The sequence below is a fragment of the Leptonychotes weddellii genome, chromosome 13 (assembly GCF_054177405.1).
Source record: "Leptonychotes weddellii isolate Sample4059 chromosome 13, ASM5417740v2, whole genome shotgun sequence".
Taxonomy (NCBI): Eukaryota; Metazoa; Chordata; class Mammalia; order Carnivora; family Phocidae; genus Leptonychotes; species Leptonychotes weddellii.
Genome location: NC_138381.1, coordinates 47476964 through 47498003, shown reverse-complemented (window position 1 = coordinate 47498003; position 21040 = coordinate 47476964). Strand labels below are relative to the sequence as shown.

The 21040-nt window shown below is 36.1% G+C and overlaps 2 protein-coding genes across 7 annotated transcripts in view; one reads left to right on the top strand and one right to left on the bottom strand.

Annotated features, from left to right (window-relative positions):
- The window catches only part of NDC80 (NDC80 kinetochore complex component), a 49982-nt gene extending 44332 nt beyond the window's left edge, over positions 1–5650 (bottom strand). The window contains exons 1-4 of one of the 3 annotated variants that reach the window (XM_031033287.2): positions 5540–5650; positions 4097–4206; positions 2872–2949; positions 65–188 (exon numbers count right to left, since the gene is read on the bottom strand). In XM_031033287.2, coding sequence (XP_030889147.1) covers positions 65–188; positions 2872–2949; positions 4097–4197 — 303 coding nt within the window. In that variant the 5' untranslated portion in view covers positions 4198–4206; positions 5540–5650. Of the gene's footprint in view, positions 1–64; positions 189–2871; positions 2950–4096; positions 4207–5254; positions 5423–5476 lie in introns of those variants that run through there. The other 2 variants (XM_006727779.3, XM_081801549.1) reach the window with 2 other exon arrangements.
- The window catches only part of METTL4 (methyltransferase 4, N6-adenosine), a 41922-nt gene continuing 26532 nt past the window's right edge, over positions 5651–21040 (top strand). The window contains exons 1-5 of one of the 4 annotated variants that reach the window (XM_031033326.2): positions 5651–5736; positions 7457–7860; positions 9967–10029; positions 17414–17783; positions 19795–19864. In XM_031033326.2, the coding sequence (XP_030889186.2) occupies positions 7465–7860; positions 9967–10029; positions 17414–17783; positions 19795–19864 (899 nt within the window). In that variant the 5' untranslated portion in view covers positions 5651–5736; positions 7457–7464. The other 3 variants (XM_031033315.2, XM_031033322.2, XM_081801551.1) reach the window with 3 other exon arrangements.

The window sequence follows — 21040 nt, the reverse complement described above, 5'->3', positions numbered from 1 at the left end:
AAGAAACATCAAACATTTTATAATAGAAAAATTACTGGAAAATACTTAAGAGAATATAAAATACCTCACAGAGTTGTCGAATACACTGCTGAATGAATGCTTTGTCATTAAGTGGTCGTGGGTCCTTGATTTTTTCAGAACTGGAAAATATACCAAATTGACTATTCCGAGATCCATGTCCACTAGTTCTGGAAATATAAACAGTCAGTCAAAACTATTTCAGTCTGTGGTCAAGTCTAAATTATTTCAAGGTGATTTTATATTTTACTAGCAGCAACAAACATTAAAGTTCAATTATTTTCTCTTATTCAAAGCAGAGAAAAAGAGCAAATAATGATAACTATAAAATGAGGTAGGAAGAAAAATGCACTGTGGTGCATTGCATTCCTAACACATACACTATCACCTAAGAGTGTATTTTGAGTCCACTAGATCTTCTGTACAACCATTCTCCAAGTCTATTCAGTAACCCAAGTCCTTTCGCCATCCTATTTAGCCTTCCACGATTGCTCCTTCACTCCTAACCCTTTCATTTGCCATCATTTCTTGTGGGAAAATTGTTTTTGAGATGTTAAAATGGGTAGTGTATGCTTTTTCTCTTAAACGTTTTTGTGTCATGCAATATTATGTATCTGATTTTTTTTTTTTAAATATTTATTTATTGACAGAGAGAGAGACAGTGAGAGAGGGAACACAAGCAGGTGGAGTGGGAAAGGGAGAAGCAGGCTTCCCGCGGAGCAGGGAGCCCAATGTGGGGCTTGATCCCAGGACCCTGGATCATGACCTGAGCCGAAGGCAGACGCTTAACGACTGAGCCACCCAGGCGCCCCTATGTATCTGATTGTTATTTACTATAAATTTACATGGTGCAACTTTTTAGTCATTAATGGATAAAACATATGTGCTCCATTTTAAGCCCTTCCTCTGCAAAACAAAACTTAATTTGTTTGTATTTTTATAATGGTTTCTTTTGCCTAACTTTGTGGCCTGATTTAGCTACCAACTGCAGTTTATTAAATATCCTTAGAATAACAATTTTCCTTATTGAACAGATGCCACAAAACTGAGTTGCAATGAACACTGCTGTAATATCTGAACTCTGTTCATCAGAGTTCTATTTGTCCCTGCAAGTTTGCTTACTGCTTTCAACTTCTCTCCTGCCAATGCTCTAAAAGTTCTTTAGCTTGGGCCCTCTCACTCCACAGCCCAGATTGGCTATTTTCTCCCCTGAGAATTTGCTAATTTGAGAACCACTTTTCTACATACTGCTATTACTTAATCTTTAATTTTTTTTTTTTTTTTTACCCAAAAGGAATACATGTATAGACTCAGCTCTTATTCTACACAGAACTGCACTGTTAGATATCTTTTTAAATTATAAGAGAATTTCCTAACCAATCAAAATACTGCATCATTCAATTTATAACTTAAGAGCACAGGGTCCAGAATCAGAGTCTGTGGTTTCAAATTCTGTCTTAAAATTACTTAACCTCTCTGTGCTTCAATTCCTTTTCTATAAAATGGATACAATAATAGTATCTATTCATAGGGCAGTTCTGAGGATTGATTAAAAGAGTTAATACAGACAAAGCACTTATAACAACGTCTGGCTTATAAAAATGCTCAGCAAATGTTAGATTTTATAGTAATTATCATCATTATCTGTGAAGTTCACCACTGAGAGAAGAGTTACATTACAAAAATGCCTTAAGATTTTTCACCAACTGGAATGAATATCAGAAAGAGCTTAATTTGGTTTCAAGGCAAAGACTTTTCTAAGGTAACAAACATTTCACCTCTAAATATTTTCAAAACAATTGAACAGGTTTGCCTTAAAACAGTTATATTTTGTTTTGGTGAGATAAAAGAACAAATTATTTTTTCAATTTTGGGGTTGATCATTCCTTAAAAAATAAATTTTATTGAGGTGTAATTTGCTTAGAGTAAAATGTACCTGTTTAAAGTGTATGGTATGATGAGGTTTGACAACGTATATACCTGTGCAATCTCTGCCACAATGAAGACATAAAGATATTGAACATTTTCATCATCGCAAAAATTTTTTACTCCTTAACATTCACTCCTTGCCCCACCTTCAGCACAGGCGACCACTGATCTATGCTAGACAGTGGTTTTCAAAGTGTGATCTTGGGGATCTGAGAAGACAAAGCTATTTTCATGCTGAAAAACTAAGATGTTATTTGCCCCTTTCATTCTCATTTTCTCATGAGTGTACACTGGAGTTTTTCAGAGGTTGGCTACATGATGTATGATATTTTAACAGACTGAATGGGAAGCTGATATGAGAAGCTAGCTATCTTCTATTTTGCCAGATGTTAAAGAGATTTGCAAAAATGTAAAACAACATCACTTTTATTACTGAAATAGTTGTTTTTGGGAAAAAAAATTCTTTTACGTTAAAGGTATGTTATTTTTGTTAACACGTAAGGGGTTATTATTATTTTACATTCAATGAATTCATAATTAAAAACTTTCCAGTTTTAATTTCTAATATTAATATCCATAAATACAGCCCACAAAATGAAAGCTCTTTGGAATCTTAATATTTAAGAGTATAAAAAAGCCTGGGACTAAACTGCTGAACTAGATGATGGTCCCTCCGAATTTTAAAATGCTATGATTCCATACTATCTGAAAGCTAGGTATAGAATTTTCAATCAACTATTCACTTATAACATGAAATAGTGGTCTGAATGTGCTGATATATCTCTTAGCACTATCTAAAACAGATATAACCATTTCACCATTTAAAACGGAAGAAAGCTAGCTTTTAACTTTCTTTTGTGAGGGATCATGCCATCCTATTTTTTTAAGAATCCTTTCATTAAAACTAATAAAAAATATCATTACCTTTTACCAAACACAGAGGCTTTTCTTTCAGATGTGGGTTTGTTTATATTCAACTTTCCAAAGGCTGGTTTCTCTTTGCTTTAACAAAATGAAAAGAACAAACTTTAAAAAATAAATATAAAAAAATATTAGTTTAAGAAATTTTTGGAAATATGTTGGAACTAGCACCTCTTTCCCATTACCTATAAAAATAATTCAGAATCATGAAAATTTTTAGTAGCAATCACAGCTGTTACAATGGGATAGGCTAACAACATGCACGAGTAATAATGCTAAAATGTTAAGAAGAAAGCAGAAAAAAACCATATCTACATTCTCATTTCAATCATTTTAACATATGTACATTTATGGATAACCTTAAAGGAAAAAAATTTAAAAATAGGTATCTTCAATCATAGGATAGCTACATTTAAGAATTTTCTTTTAAGGCCTACTCTATTAGAATGCAGCTCCACCTAAGAACATACATTATGTAAAAAACAAACCTAAAACATTGCCAATGGCAGCCTTTTAGTTTTCAATATAATTCAAGGCATAAATCTTTTAGTGCATGTAATGTGTAACAATACAAAAAATTTCTGATTTCAGAAGTTAAAGACACAAATAATTCAAATTTCTAAAAGTAGCTGAGGCTTATACAATGTACACCTAAGTAATTTAAGTACAGTTAGCAATTAACTTGTACCTTGGTATCAGAGGATTGATATAGCCCTCAGTGGCTTACAAACAGCCTTCTCTTAATTAGAACTCACAGAGAAAAACTAGTTTATGATAGTATAATTATATACCCTTTCCAGTGAATACTGAGAAAACAGTTTGGAGAAGTGTTCTGTAGGTTCTTCTAAACTGCAGCTTATCATTGAGCAAGTAAGTAATAACTCTGACAATTTTGCCAATTGGATATACTTCAGTAAATTCAAAGTTCTAGCAATAAGCCTGCTCAAATAAGCAGGTCTAGAATAAAGGAGGAAAATAAGAAAAAGTGCTGAAAGGGAATTAACAATCCTTTTTAGGGGTTGCTGGGCAAAGTATGTAGCTTTGGAAATTTAAGGAACAAATGAGATAAAACACACCTAATAACATGCCAATTTTTAGCCTTCATTAACCCAAATTAGGTACCACTGTGAACAAACAAGATTCATAAGAACATCACTCATAGTACATTTTTGTGTTAATCATCTTTACAGATTTCTTTGTCCAAAATGGTAACGCATGAGGTACTTACGTTTGAGGGGTATGGAGGCCTTGTTTATTGAAATCCTGAGACCTTAAATCCTGCATGGAGAGGCGGCCAGCACCACCGGTGGAAACTGAACTGCGCTTCATGCTTACTACCTGCATTCATGAATTCAGTATTAAAACATCTTTCCAGATATAGATGCTACATTAAGCACCAACTGTTATCTTCATCCTCAAACAGAAAGCAGCCAAGTTCCACTGTTCCTTCAAGATAATCTTTTCCTGGGCCCTTTTGTTCATATAAGGTGAAGTTCTCATTTGCAGGGAATGTGTATTTAACTTCATTTAAAAATATTCAACACACACGAATATTTACTAACTGCCTACCATGTACACCTGAGTGTGCAAGGCAATTGAAATGACACAATGATAAATAAGGTATAATTTCTGCCTTCACATATCTTCAGTAGTTAAAGCCCTGAAACCTAACCCAGATCACCTTACTGCTGTTGGCTGCACCTTTTCATTGGGAAAGTCAGAGGCTATCTGACAAGAACTACCTCAAGATGTTTCCTTTACTTTGGTCTTAGAGAATACAGCTATTCTGTTTTCTTTTCCTAACGTCCATCCCTCTTGCTCTGTCCTTAACCCACTGTTTCCCATTTATATTAAATTAGTGCCCCTTTTACTTCAATCTCCCTTCCAACAAGGATCAATTATATGGTCCACAAAATCGTCTACAGTTTATGTCTCAGAAAATTAACATTTCATTTCCTTCATACCTACTGAAACAGTTGCCTCCTAGAATACTCATGACTGACAAATCTTTTGATCCTATCTCATCTTTGTGGCATTAGACACTACACACCTAGATCTCTCAAGTTCTGTCTTGGTTTCCAGCGAAGTGGACATTTGTGATTATCCTGTCACTTCTCTGCGCTCTCCTTTGTCTTTTAAACGGATTACACTCTTTCTATCTTGGCTTGGCCACCTATTTCTTTTACTTTATACATTTCTGCTATCCATTCAACTTTCCCATTCACCTATATGTGCACTCCAAATCTCCACTTAAAATGTAATTTAAGATTAAGACTTTCCTACACACCCACTAGTATCTCAAACGCCACACCTCAAACAGTTCTTCATCTTGTCCCTCCTCTCCCTGCTCCCATCAATTCCTCCCTCCAGACTCTCTGCTCCCTACCAGTGTGCCCCTAGGTCCTCCTCTTCTCCCTTGGAAGTCCCTGTCAGTAGAAATTTATTGTACTCCGGGAAACTGGCGCCTCGCACAGACTCGGCCCGGAGGCCTCTCAGAACAGTAGACTAAAACGTTGTCAGGGCCTCTAAATCTAAGGTGTTGGCGCCATCGCTCTCTCCCTTGAGAACACTTCTGCCGGCACAAAATTAACTCAAAGTCATTAGTTACCTTTCTTCCAGTTTCTTGACACAACCCAGGGACCGAATTTCTGTAACCTGTGCAACTACTCACCCGGCAGGACAACAGCCGCCAAAACACCCAACTCCTCCCTCCACCCACCGGCGCAGTTCGAATTTTAAAATCTCCGCTGGCGTCTACATCATCACGTACGTCGAACGCGTACTCATCTCTTACGCGTCGCTCCCCGTCGCGGGAATTCTGCGTGTTGCTGGCGTCCTGTCGCCTCACTCAGCACACTGGCATCTCTGGTAAGTGTGAGCGGCTCCTACAAAGTCTGGTCGGATTTCTAAAGTTAGCGCCGAAGAGACGAGCGCTGTACGTCTCTGAGTAGCTGACAGAGCTCTCCAAATCGCCCTGGAAACGTCTTTTCCGTACAGCAACATGGCCGCGCCCGTTGGCTCGTAGAAAAAGAAATTTCCTTTGCCATGAAAGTGGCGTCTTTCATGACCACGGTTTAGAGGGTTGCTTCTCATGATGCAAGTCCGGGAGACGTCGTGCAGTTTTTCTGACAGGGGAAGCAGTGAGGTAGGAGATAGTAACTGCTGAGTGTGGGTGTAGCTGGCTTCGAGGATCGAGCCGGTGTGGCTGCCGCTAGGGTTCGGGTTCGCAGTGTGCTCGCTAGGGTTCCATGGTCTTCTAGTGGTGGCCAACGAGGAACCCAAGGGGGTGAGGGGTGGAGGTTTGGGTGTGAAGGGGAGAGGTAGGAGAGAGAGAGAGAGAGAGAGAGAGAGAGAGAGTTTTAGTATATGTGCTGCCGAAGCGAGCACGAGAGAGAGTTTAAGCACAGTAGTTCACTTTGCTAAAATAGGACTTCCCTGCTTCCCTGAGTTTGAACTCAAAGACATGTACTGCCCAGTACCTGGAAAGTGATGGGGGTGGGAGAAAAGCTTTGAGCCAAAGTCCTGATACTGATTCTTGGAGCAGTTTTGCGGTTAACTAGAATTGTAATTTTGGGCACGTCACCTTTTCTGAGTTTCAGTTTTCTTGACTACATTTCTTGCTCTCACTAGCCATTACATTACCTCCTCACCACAAGTGGTGACTGTGAAAGGAGGGCCAATACCAGGATTACCATCACTAATAGCATTTGTTTGAACAGTTGCTATGTGTCAGGCACTGCACAGCACTTCATGTAGATTATCTCATTTAATTCTCTAAGCTGCCTTCTGAGATGTCATAAAAAATGATGAATTTGAGACTCCGTAGTGAGAGTAAATAACTTGACTATGGTCATACTGCTAACACTACATGGAGTTGGAAGTTTGGTTCTAAATGCTGCTATTACTAGCTGTGCTGTTAAATACTTATTCTGTCCCCCTGTTAAGTTCTCCATTATACTAGATTTAGTAGGTAATACCCAGAACTTTATCATTTTTTTTGGTAAAAAGATAAGGTAGTCTTGAAAAAAACATAGTTGCTGAAGGAGGACTGCTCAGAACCAATAACCTTGCAATTTTGTTAGGGTTTGGTACTTCTGAAATCTGTTAAAATTGCATCGTGCTTAGCCTAGACCAGTCTTTCATTTTATGCTTTTTTGCACTCCGTTGGTAGCAGTGGTTAAGTATGGCAGTGTTAATGGGCTGACTTATTGCGGCAGATGTGCTTTGAAAAAACAAGAGCTGACCTCTCTAGGTTTATCTAGATAAACCTAAGATAAGAGGATTCAATTGGGATTCCAGAAATAGGATCCCATTTTAATTCTCTTTTGCTAAATTGGCTGAAAAATTAGAATTATCAACCCTGTAATTAAAAGTTTATATTAAAACATTACATTTTTCCTTAACATATCATGAATGTCAAATTCTCTTTTGTGTATATGTTAAGTTTATATACTTGCACATGAATTCTACCTGTGTATGTGAAGTATATTTTTATTGAAATGCAGGACATTTAAGAAGTTAATCTGGAAAATTGGATTTTACATCTAGACTCTCATTTTCAGAGTTTTTTTTTTCTTTCTTTTTTAAGAGAAGAGAATGTCTGTGGTGCACCAACTGTCACCAGGATGGTTACTAGATCATCTTTCTTTCATTAACAACATAAACTATCAACTTCACCAACATCATAAGCCTTGCTGCAGTAAAAATGAGCCCACTTCATCTGTCCACTTTGATACTCTTCAAACGGATTCTTTGATCTCTTTGGGAACCTCTGCTACCTTTATTGCTTTTGACTCTACCACTAAGCCAGATAATGATGCCAGAGGAAATTGTGAAATCTTCATACAGAGATATGTTTTTCGATCTGAGCTATTTAATGTCACCAAACCTTATATAACTCCAGCTGTTCACAAAGAATGCCAACAAAGGAATGAAAAGGAAGATCCAATGGATGGTATTAAAGAAGAAAACCGCATTTCTATTATTGGGAAGGTAGAAAGTTTTAATACATTTTTATTTTTCTGCAGAACAGGCAGAAGTTTATTATTCCAATATCTTCTAATTTACTAAGCCTAAAAAACAATCCATAAAGCGTAGGAAGGCTTTAGTTATAGCCAATGTAATTTTTAACTCTTTCCTAATGTTCTACCATTCTTAGAAGACCAAATTTGCATATTTCAAAAGTAAGCAAAGTTTGCTCAAAAGTGAATGCTCTGTAAATTAAACAAAACTAAACAACAATAACAAAAAACCCTTTTTGCTTACTCAATTTGTATTAATTGCACGTTTTTACAACTGTTTTTGTTCAACAACGTGCTGCTTTGTCTGCAAAATCCTAAAGCAGTTTATGGATTTTGGGAGATTCTTAGAGACCTGTCCTTTGGGGATAAGCTCCTATAATGAAGTTTGCAAGAAGGGTGATATTTCATAAAGTTTTTAATAATGAAAGTAGAAAGCTACTATAGAAAATTGTATATGTTCTTAAAGCATATGTATTTGTGTATACACTGGTGCAGTCTTTTGGTGAAGTTTCAAGAATGCTGTACAGGATCAAATTAATTATGCTTTAATACTTTTTATGTTTCTGAAGAGTTCAGAGGTGATTATACAAAGTCCATTTCAGATAGATTATATTAACATTTTCTTTGATAGAGATAGGAATAACTTTATTACTCACCCACAAATGTTTGAGATCTTTCTATGTGCTGTTGTACATACAGGGATTAAACAAGATAAACATTATTGGTACCCTCATGGATCTTACAATTGAGATCCATGAAGAAAGATTATTAAATAAGAAAGCATGTTGAGAATTAGAATAAGGCAAGTAATAGGGATAATTTATTACATTGTTCTAGTTTCCTGAAGTAGAACTTTTAATATTCTTGTAATTTCTTCTGTCTTTTTTTTCCTTGGACAAATATTTATTGACCATTTGCTGTGTGTCAGGCATAGGAAAGAAAATATATAATGTCTGATATTTCAGTAAAATAGTATATAGATTATTTATCAATACTATTACTAATTCAGAAAAATAATAACAAGCATTTACAGTTTACTAAGTATGGGCATCTTTTAATGTTTTCACTTATGTTGGGTAAATTTCTCATTTTAATATGGAAAAATATAGATGGGTGTATGCAATGAGTTATCTTGACAAAACTTACCTTAATTCTGATATGCTAAGGCAAATTGTACAATTAGCTTAATCTTCAGTCCATTTATTTATTCAGCCAGCAAACATTTATTGTTAGCCTGCTGGGAGTATGCTACCATGTAAGCCCTGGTGTTTCAGCAATAAGAGGTATAAAGTCCTTGCTCTATTTTGCACTGTCTTACATGTTCTTTTCTATGCAGTTGTTAGATACAGAACAGTGTTAGTATATCTGATTTGTACCTAGCCCTCAGATCAATCATAAAGAGCTATTGAAAGTGTACTGGATTGGGCGCCTGGGTGGCTCAGTTGGTTAAGCGACTGCCTTCGGCTCAGGTCATGATCCTGGAGTCCCTGGACCGAGTCCCGCATCGGGCTTCCTGCTCGGCAGGGAGTCTGCTTCGTCCTCAGACCCTATCCCCTCTCAGGTGTTCTCTCTCTTTCATTCTCTCTCTCTCAAATAAATAAATAAAATCTTTAAAAAAAAAAAAAAAAAGAAAGTGTACTGGATTTTTTTTAATGATAGTATATGCGTAGTTCATCTCCTCAGAAATGACGTTGAGGATTGTACAATATATATCAACTGATAGATGATACTAGTAACTTTATACAGTGTCACAGTTTTCTTGTGTTCCATGGATGTCTGTGCTACATTTTATCATTGGTACTAGTTCTTGTTAATGGCAGATAAGGCTTAGGTGACCTTATATCACTTATTAGGCTTGTAATAATAATAATAATAAATAGTAATTTTTTATTTGGGAAAGCTTATTTCTTTAGTCCATACACTTTTCACTGATTCTGACCTTACCAGTCGGTTAAGCTCTTGAAGACTGAGATACACACTAGGGAAAATGTGATAAAAAAGAAATACTAATATATTTCCAAATATCAACATTGTGATAGATGGCAACATAATTTTCTTCCTGTAATTTACTCTTTAGAAGCGTAAAAGATGTGTTGTTTTCAATCAAGGTGAATTGGATGCTATGGAATATCATACAAAGGTAAGGTGTAAAATGTTCATTGATGACATTTGAAGATTAATGTGAAGTAGTATAAAACTATATAAATAAGGATGTTCTTAAAAATTAAACAATTATTTTGATCAAAGTTAGAATTTAATAGTGGAGTGATTTTTTTTCTTTTATGATTTCTGGATTTTTGAGTCATAATTAAAAAGGTATTTCTTCTTCAAGGCTCTAAAAGAATTTTCCCATGGGAAAAAAATGAAAGAATTTTCTCATGTTTTTTTCTAGGATATTATTTCATTTCACATTTGTATCTTTGATTCATTTAGATTTCATTGTGGTGTGAAGTGTGAGTTACACATACACATATGTATTTGAGTTTATTTCTGGATTTATGTCTTAATTTGTCTATCTTCCAGTTTCTTTTCAGGTTTTATAACATGAGTATGTTTTAATATTTGGTATGCTTACCCCTCCTTTTTCTGTATTTCTCTTTTACAGAATTTTTCTGTTTTGTTTGTTTGTTTATTTTCCCATAGGAATTTCCCATTAGGATCAGTTTAATTCTGGTTAGAAAAAAGAAGCAAATGGAATTTTTATGGCATCAAGTTAAATTTATAAATTAAATTAGGGCCTACTGACATCTTTAAGATGTTGATAACACAAATATGTTCTTTCCATTTGTTTCAGTTTCTATTGTCATTCCATAAGATTTTCTTTATAAAAGTCTTGCCAATTTCTTAAGTTGCTGTAGTGTTTTGTTTTTTTTTTAATCTCTGGGGTTTTCCAGTTAATACTTATAACTCCTGAAAATAGAAATACTTTAAATTACAGCTTTCCAATTATTTTATCTCTAATTTACTTCTCATTTGTAAATGAATAGGCTGGAAAATACAATACAATATTAAATCATATTTATGACAGTGTATATCCTTGTCTTGTTCCCGACTCAGTGGGGATGATTTCATTACTAAGCATAATACTGGCTTTTGGACTGACCTGCAAATAGCATGTAAGGAAGTTTCCATCTGTTCTTTTTTATTACCTTTTTTAAAAAAATATATTTTATTGATTTATTTGAGAGAGTGTAAGAGAGTGAGCATGAGCCGGAGCCGGGGGCGGGGGAGTGAGGAGGGGGAGCGGAGGGAGAGGGAAGAGGGAGCCTGATGCGGGGCTCAATCCTAGGACCCTGGGACTGTGACCTGAGCCAAGGGCAGACACTTAACTGACTGAACCACCCAGGCACCCCCCATCTGTTCTTATTTATTGTTATTATCAAACATGGTTATTGAATTTTATGAAATGTTTTTTAAGCATCTGTGGAGATTGAATAGGTGATTTTTCTACTAATATTTCCCTTTGATTTTTCCTTATGTGTAACCATCCTTCTGTTTGTAGTATATATTCCAGATGACCAGCTGTCAGTGCCTCTCCTCACTCAGAGATGCATGGTAAATTATCTCCCATTTGCCTGGTGAATCATGAGGTTTCTCAGTCTGGATATTTGGAAATGGGCACCATTCTTGGCCCTGTGGGAACTCCCTGCACTATTTCTTCTGTTTTTTGGGTAGTTCTTTTCCTGGCCTTGGATAATTCCCTCATACACTTAAGCACATCAGTACTTAGGGGAATTTCTCCAGTGTGAATGCCTACAGATCTACATAGTTCTCTCTCTGGGTAGCTCTTTTCTGTCTGGTACTCTGTCCTATGAATTCTTGTCTTGACCTCCCTATATTCTCTGCTTTGTCTACTCGCTCTGGATTTTTCCAAGGCTCTGTTCAGATTCTTCTTTCTTTTGGCCTGGAAATTTTCCAGGCAGTTGCCTGGGGCAGTCATAGGGCTTACCTATGATTTCTTTCATTGTCCTTTATTGCCTGATGTCCTGTGTCTTGAAAGCTGTTGTTCCTAAGACTCCATCTTGGTTGAAAGTAGAAGTCTTTGGCTGCTTTGAATATTTTTTCTTTATCATTGATTTTTAGCAATTTGATTATGATGTTCCTTAATGCAGTTTTCCCCTCCTCCTCTGTTTGTTGAGCTTGAATCTATGAATTAATAGTTTCAGCAAATTTGGAAATTTTTTTGGCCATTACCTCCTCAAATATTTTTTCTGTCCTCTTCATTTTGGACACTTTTATTACGTTGTTTTCAAGTGCACTAATCTTTTCTTCTTCAATATCTGCTGTTAATACAACCTAGTATGTATTTCCTTTTTGCAGTGAACAGGCATACCTTGTTTTATTGTGCTTTGCTTTATTGCACTTTGCAGATATCCCACTTTTTAAAAAATGAAAGTTTGTGGCAACCCTGCATCAAGCAAGTCTATCAGTGCCATTTTTCCAACAGCATTTGCTCACTTTGTGTCTCTGTGTCACATTTAGATAATTTTTGCAGTATTTTAAACTTTTTTGTTATTATGACATTTGTCTTGGCCATCTTTGATGAGTGATCTTTGATGTTACTACTGTAATTGTTTTGGGGCACCACAAGCTGCACACATATGAGATGGCAAACTTAATTGATGAATGTGTGCTCTCACTCCTCCACCAACGAGCCATTCCCGTCTCTCTCCCTCTTCTTGGGCCTCCCTATTGCCTGAGATACAACAGTCTTGAAATTAGGTTAATTAATAACCCTGCAGTTGCCTCCAAGTGTTCAAGTGAAAGGAAGAGTTGCATGTCTCATACTTCAAATTATTTATTAGAAGTGAGTGAGAGAGAGAGCATGAGCAGGGGAAGGGGCAGGAGGGAAGCAGAAACCCTGCTGAGCAGGGAGCCTGATGCAGGGCTCCAGTCCCAGGACCCTGGGATCATGACCTGAGCCGAAGGCAGATGCTTAAATGACTGAGCCACCCAGGTGCCCCCCCCCCTTTTTTTTGAGAGTGAGTGGGGCAAGGAAGTGGAAGGGCAGAGGGAGAGAGAGAATCTTAAACAGGCTCCATGGCCAGCATGGAGCCCGACTTGGGGCTCGATCTCATGACCCTGAGATCATGACCTGAGCTGAAATCAAGAGTTGGATGCTTAACCACCTGAGCCACCCAGGAACCCCAACATGTCTTATGCTTTAAATCAAAAGCTGGAAATGATTAAGTTCAGTGAAGAAGGCAAATCAAAAGCCCCATGCACCGAAGTGTTAGCGAAATTGTGAATGCAAAGCAAAAGTTCTTGAAGGAAATTTAAAGTGCTAACCCAATGAACATATGAATGATAAGTGAAATCAACCTTATTGCTGATAGGGAGAAAGTTTGAGTGGTCTGGTTAGAAGATTGAACCAGCCACAACATTCCCTTAAGCCAAAGCCTAATCCAGAGCAAGGCCCTAACTCTCTTCAGTTCTATGAAGGCTGCAAAGATGTGTGAGGAAGTTGTAGAAGAGTTTGAAACCGGCAGAGGTTGGTTCATGAGGTTTAAGAAGCTGTCTGTATAACATCAAAAGTGCAAGGTGAAACAGCAAGTGCTGATGTAGAAGCCGCAGCAAGTGATCCAGATGACATAGCTAAGATCAGTACTGAAGGTGGCTACACTAAACAGATTTTCAATATAGACAAAACAGTCTTCTATTGGAAAAAGATGCCATCTAGGAATTTCATAACTAGATAAGAGAATGCCTAACTTCAAAGTTTGAGAGAACAGGCTGACTCTCTTGCTAGGGGCTAATGAAGCTGGTGACTTTAAGTTGAAGTCAGTGCTCATTTACCATTCTGAAAATTCTAGGGGCCTTAAGAATTATGCTAATTTGGGCACTTGGTGGCTCAGTTGGTTAAGCGTCCGACTCTTGATTTCAGCTTGGGTCGTGATCTCGGGGTCCTGGGATCAAGCCCTGTGTCAGGCTCCGCACTCAGCAGGGAGACTGCTTGAGGATTTTCTCCCTCTCCCTCTGCCTCTCCCTCTGCTCATGCTCTCTCTTTCTCTAATATAAATAAATAAATCTTTAAAAAAAAAAACTATGCTGAATTTACTATGTGTTTGCTCTATAGGTGGAGCAACAAAGCCTGGATGACAGCACATCTGTTTACAACACGGCTTACTGAATCTTTTAAACCCACTGTTGAGACCCACTGCTCAGAAAAAAAGACTCCTTTCAAAATAGTACTTATTATTTTTAATAATGCACCTGGTGACCCAAGAGCTCTGATGGAGATGTGCAGTTAGATGTATGTTGTTTTCATGCCTGCTCACACAAAATCCATTTGGCAGGTCATGGATCAAGGAGTAATTTTGACTCAAGTCTTATTATTGAAGACATACATTTTGTAGGGCTGTAACTTCCACAGACAGTGATTCCTCTGATGGATCTGGGCACAAAGTCAATGGAAGGTCTTCTGGAAAAGTTTCACTATTCTAGATGCCATTAAGAATTTGTGATTTGGGGCACCTGGGTGGCTCACATGGTTGAGTGTCTGCCTTCAGCTCGGGTCATGATCTCCAGGTCCTGGAATTGGGCCCTGCATCGGGCTCCCGGCTCAGTGGGGAGTCTGCTTCTCCCTCTCTCTCTGCCTTTCCCTCTGCTCCTGCTCTCTCTGTCTCTCAAATGAATAAATAAATAAGAAAATCTTTAAAAAAAACCCACAAACATTTGTGATTTGTGGGAAGAGGTCAAAGTATCAACATTACCGGGAGTGTGAAAGAAGTTGATTCCAACTCTAAGGGATGACCTTGAGGGGTTCCAGACTTCAGTGGAGGAAGTCACTGCAGATGTGGTGGAAACAGCAAGAGAGCTAGAATTAGAAGTGGAGCCTGAAGATGTGACCCAACTGCTGCAAGCTCATGATAAAGCTTTAGTGGATGAGGGGTTGCTTCTGATGGACTAACAAAGTTATTCCTTCAGGTGGAAACTACTCCTGGTGATGATGCTATGCACATTGTTGAAATGATAACAGAGGACTTAGAATATTCCATAAACTGAGTTGGTAAAGCAGCAAAAGGGTTTGAGAGTATTGACTCCCAGTTTGGAAAGAAGTTCTACTGCGGGTAAAATGCTATCAAACAGCATTCATGCTACAGAGAAATCTTTCATGAAAGGAAGAGTCAATTAATGTGGCAAACTTCATTGTTTTATTTTAAAAAATTGCCATGGCTACCTCAGCCTTCAGCAACCACCACCCTAATGAGTCAGCAGCTATCAACACAGAGGCAAGACCCTCCACCCACAAAAAGAATATGACTTGCTGAAATTTCAGATAGTAGTTTGCATTTTTTAGCAATAAGGTATTTTTAAGTTAAGGCATATACATTGTTTTAAAGGATGTAATGCTATCGAGTCTTTAATAGACTATGATACAGTATAAATATAACTTTTATATGCACTGGGAAGCCAAAAAATTAATTTGGCTCACTTTATTGCAATAGTCACTTTATTGTGGTGGCCTGGAACTAAACCCCCAATGTCTCCTGTATGGGACTAGAAATTTTTATTTTTAACAACCTCCAGGTGATTCCAATGGAGGTAGTCGAAATACGTATTTTGAGAAAGACTGCACCAAGGGGGACGAAAAAGGTAATGATTATAGAAAAGAATATATAGTCTGATTTATAAAATACAGGCGAATCTTTTGCAGCTTACAGCCCTTGCCTTCAATGACTGATTTTATTGTGATAACTTGACTTTATTCCAGTGGTCCGGAACCCAACCGACAGTATTTCTGTAGTATGCAGTTTTTTTCTCTAGAAGCTCGATTTTTTTTTTAAGTAGTTTTGTGTTTCTTTAACATTCTTATTTTTTTCTGTACATTTTTGAACATATGAATATGGTTATGATAAGTGCCTTATTGTATTTTTCTATTTTTGTTCCTAATCTTTTAAATGGGCTGCAAGTAAACCTATCCAGCCTTTTCTACTGTTTGTTCATCTCTGTTATTCCTGTATGTTTCTATTGAGTGATTATTTCTCCATAATGTGTTGCATTTTCCTGCTTCTTTATATATCTGGTAACTTTATTTTTTGTAAGACATTTCAATTTTAGCTACTTGAGTACTAGATATTTTCATATTCCTATAAATATTCTTGAACTTTGTTCTTGGACAAAGTTACTTTGAAACTGGTTGATCCTTTTGTGGCTTTCTTTTAAAGTTTTGAAGCTTGTTTTAAGGTTTTTTAGTTAGGACCAGAGCAGTCTTTAGAGCTATTTTTCCCCCCACTCATGAGGCAATACCCCTATGAGTCGTCTACCTGATGCCTTGTAAATTAGGAGAGTTTCCATTCTGGCTGGTGGGATCGCTGTTCCCAGCCCTGTGTGAGCTCTGTGGATTGCTCCCTCTGATCATTTGACATCATTTCTTTCCCTGACCTTGGGGAGACTTGAGTGGATCTTCCTGCAGCTTTTAAGAACTGTCTCTCTCTGCAGCTCTCTCCTCTTTGGTATCCTGCCCTGCAAACTCTAGCTGCTTTGACCTTTTCAGACTTCCAGCTGCATCCTCTCAACTCAGAGACTGTTGGACTCTGAATGGGTCTCCTTTGCTGCGCTGCCGCCTGCAAACCTTCTCAAGGCAGTAAGCTGGAACAATCATTCGTTTTTCCTTTTTTAGGGACCAGTATTTTTCACTACTTGACATCTGTCTAAGTCAGATAGCCTTTTAAAAAAATTACACTTTATACTTTTTTAAAAAAGTAACGTCTGATGAAAAGTTAAATCTGACCTCTGGTATTGCATCTTGCCCAGAAGTGGAACTTAGATTTTAATTTTCTAATTATTGTAATTGTATTTTTGCAAAACTTTGTATGTTCATTTAACAGTTACTTTTTTTTCTTTACAATTTAAAAAATATAAATTCAAAGGTAAGTTTATTTTAAAATTAGATCACTAGAAAAATTTAATATTAAATGTGATTTAAACTTAGTTTGCTTTATAGATTAGAAATTCTGCTTTCTTCTAGAAACATTTATGTTATCAAATTCATATTTATTTATTTATTTCAAATTCATCTTAATACATTTTTAAGAATGTGTTTTATATGTGTATTGTTTGGTTATTTAATTGTAAGTGAATTTATGAAGTTCGTTTTATTCCACATTTAAGAAACAGCAATTTGAAGGTATACTCACACATTCTTGTCTTTACATTTTATCATAAAATTATTTTAGTGTAAGCTTTAAAACATTGATTTCAGGGGCGCCTGGGTGGGTGGCTCAGTTGTTAAGCGTCTGCTTCGGCTCAGGTCATGGTACCAGGATCCTGGGATCGAGCCCCACATCAGGCTCTCTGCTCAGCTGGGAGCCTGCTTCTCCCTCTCCCACTCCCCCTGCTTGTGCTCTCTCTCGCGTTGTGTCTCTCTGTCAAATAAATAAATAAAATCTTTAAAAAGAAATAAAATATTGATTTCAATCGATAACGTTCAAATATTCAAAGCATAGTAGGAATTTCATTATTTAGAGAATTGTCTTAATGTAAATGGCCTTTTAATGTATCTTAACAAATTTTTCTTACAGATCAGGGGACTGATTTTGGATGGCTCTTCAGAGTTAATCCAAGAAGGTCTCAAAAGTGGCTTTCTTCATCCACTTTCTGAAAAATGGGACAAGTGTAGTGAGCCCATTACTTTACCACTTGATACCTGCAGTTTGTCAGAATTATGTACAATGGCAAAGCATTTGCCTTCTCTGAATGAAATGGATCTTCAGGCATTACAATTGATGGAAGAAGATATGTCTATTACAGAACAGGATTTATTTTCACGGGTTGTTGAAAACAACTCTAGCTTTACAAAAATGATTACTTTAATGGGACAGAAATACCTGGTGCCACCAAAAAGCAGTTTTCTTTTGTCTGACATTTCTTGCATGCATCCACTTCTGAACTGTAAGTAATTACTATGTTATTAGAAAAATATAATTTTTTTGTGGCCTTGGAAGTCAAGAGCTAGTCTGAATGCTAAATGTGGGTCAGCAGTATGAGGATAGAATAAACGCTTAATTTTCTCTGTGATTTTTTTCTTTCAAATTTAATTTTAAAACTCTGACTTTTGGTTTAAAAACATTTAAAAAATTTGAAAAAATTAAAAAATAAGACTAATGAACAAAGGGCCAAAAAGTAATTGGTCCCCATGAAAGCAAGTGTAGTTGCTGCTCTGTACTTAAGAATTCACGATATAATTGGGCTTGGCCAAACAATTTTATTTAACTTTTCTTTATAGCAAAGTAGGAACACTTTAGATATGAATATTAACACCATAGCCTTTTAGGTTACATTTTAAGCTGGTGTTACAGTTTATTGTCTAAAATTTCTTGAAATATTTTCCTGTATAATGTCAACAAAATTTAAAGATTGAAGTCCACATTCATATACACCTGAATTTGAATTTAGATTCTAAAGTTTAACTGTTAATCTTTGAGCTATTCACTTCACAAAACTGAGCCTCAGTTTCCTAGTTTATAAAATAGTTATGATAATAATCTACTTCTGAAGGTCATTTTGAAGATTAAATGAATTAATCTGTATCAATTGCTTATCTCAGGGATTTATATGTATTTAATAAGTCATAATATTCTAAGAAATGAAGTAGGAAAGAAATGTATTGATGAAATTTAATTTAATATGCTCTTGTTTTTTGGATATTTAATATAAAAATTTTAAGTTATTAAATGACATAGTTCATTAAGGAAAAGCTATCTTTTAATTGCTGTCAAGCTATGTTACACATGAGTGGTTATTCATGTCACAGTGTCATAAATTCTTCAGGGTAAATGACAGGATAATAAACTAATGGGAAAATTATGTTATGTTTGAACGTTGTTTTCTGTTCTTTTTTATTTTTGTCATTTTAATAGTTTAAAACCTATTACTTCCTCATTTTAATTTGCACTCTTTTGATTACTTGTGAAATTGTACATTTACCAAAATATACCTGTTTATAAAAGCAGAAGGGACAGCTCTTCCTTACAGTAAAATTCCAGTTAATAAATGTAGGTGGAACGATAGAACTAGAAAGTTTCTATTTGGCAAACAACATAATAGATTTCAAAATAGTAGGTGAAAAGATGAGACACGGGATATTTGTGCAGTCTTAAAGTATCTCTTTACAAGATACTTATTAATTACAAAGTGAAAACTGGAGAAACCTGGTAGACAACCCTGTAACCAAATGATTAAAGATAGTATCACCAATAATGAGACATTCTGACATCTTGTATTTCCTGATTATTTGGTAGAATTCTTGCCAAACATTAATAATCTAAATTTAATCACGAGGAAATACCAAACCCAAATTAAGAGACATTCTATAAAATAACTGGCCAATAGCCTTCAAAGTTTCAAGGTCATAAGTGACAAAGAAAGACTGAGGAACTTTCCCAGATTGGAAGAGATTGAGGAGACATGACAATTAGATGCAGTGTGTGATCCTGCTTTGGATCTTGGGTCAGAAAAAAAGACACCTGTAGACAACTGAGGAAGTTTTATTATGGTCAGTGTGTCAGTTTTAAGATAAATTATTTCAAAACGAAGCTTAAAAAAAGTAAAGCAAAAAAATGAAAAAAACAAAACACATTTAGGTTTGAAAGGACCATATTAATATGGCTGTCAAGACATAAAGTGCATTTACAAATGATTGGTGTCCAGCTAAGTGACCTGTAGTTATTTTCAGGTAGTCTTTGCAAAAATAGCAATAGGTAAACTTATGTTAAAATCCCCGTGGTACTGAATTATAAGGGAAATCTCAATTTTTTTAGATTAAATTATTTTATTTGAATAGATGTTGTAAGTCCTTTTGTTGCATTCCATTATATTTGTATCTGTAGTCAATGCACTTTAGTTTCTAAAGTGATCACCTACCGAAGGTAGGTATTTTCTGAAATTGTGTGTTTGTTTTCAGGTAGGAAAACATATGATGTAATTGTGATGGATCCACCATGGCAGAACAAATCAGTTAAAAGAAGTAACAGGTAAGTGTAAATAAATTGTCTATTAGATACACCTTGTTTTTTTTTATTTTTTTCCCTTCAATTTCCAGCATGGACCCTAACATGGGGCCTGAACTCACGACCCTGAGATCAAGACCTGAGCTGAGACCAAGAGTCAGGTGCTTAACTGACTGAGCCACCCAGCCACCCCATACTTTTCTAAAAGCTATTGTCCTTTTACATTCTGGTTACCTTGCTAAAAGCATTACTTTGAGATGTAGGTTGTCTGAAACTACTAAAGTATTTTCACTTCAATTTTTAATTCCCCTGATTAGGTAATTCTCTTGCTCTAGAATGACATATGGGTATAAGAATGTCACAAGTAATATACTTATTAATGATTGAGGTTACTGACTGAACCAGTTCAGGGATATTTCTGTAACACCAAAGGGCAACATTTTTGTTTCCTTTGATATCACATTTTAAAGTTTAGAAGTATGTGCCAGAATATGGGCATACCTTGTTTTATTGTGCTTTACTTTATTGTACTTTGCGGACATTGCCTTTTTAAAAAATAATTGAAGGTTTGTGGCAACCCTGCACTGAGCACATCTGTTGGCACCATTTTCCAATAGCATTTGCTCACTTTATGTCATATTTTGCAATATTTCAAACTTTTTCATTATTATATTTGTTTTAGTGATCTATGACAGAGATTATGACTCATTGAAAGCTCAGATGATGGTTAGCATTTTTTAGCAATGAAGTATGTATGTTGTTTTTCTAGACATAATGCTATTGCATACTTAGTTGACTACAGGATAGTGTAAACATAACTGTTACATGCACTGGGAAGCCCCAAAATTAATTTGACTCACTTTATTAGAGTAATACTAGCTTTGTGGTGGTGGTCTGGAACTGAACTGCAGTATCTCTGAGGCTCGCCTGTATAGTTTTCCTTAGTAGCTGCTATGAATGAATTTGTATAATCCATCTTAAATTTGTTTTATGTCACCTTTTTTGTTTATGTCACCTCTTAGAGTAATCAGTTCAATTTATTTCTGAGAGGACATTTACTTTTTTTTTTTCAATTTTATTTTATTATGTTATGTTAATCACCATATATTACATCATTAGTTTTTGATGTAGTGTTCCATGATTCACTGTTTGCGTATAACACCCAGTGCTCCATTCAGTACGTGCCCTCTTTAATACCCA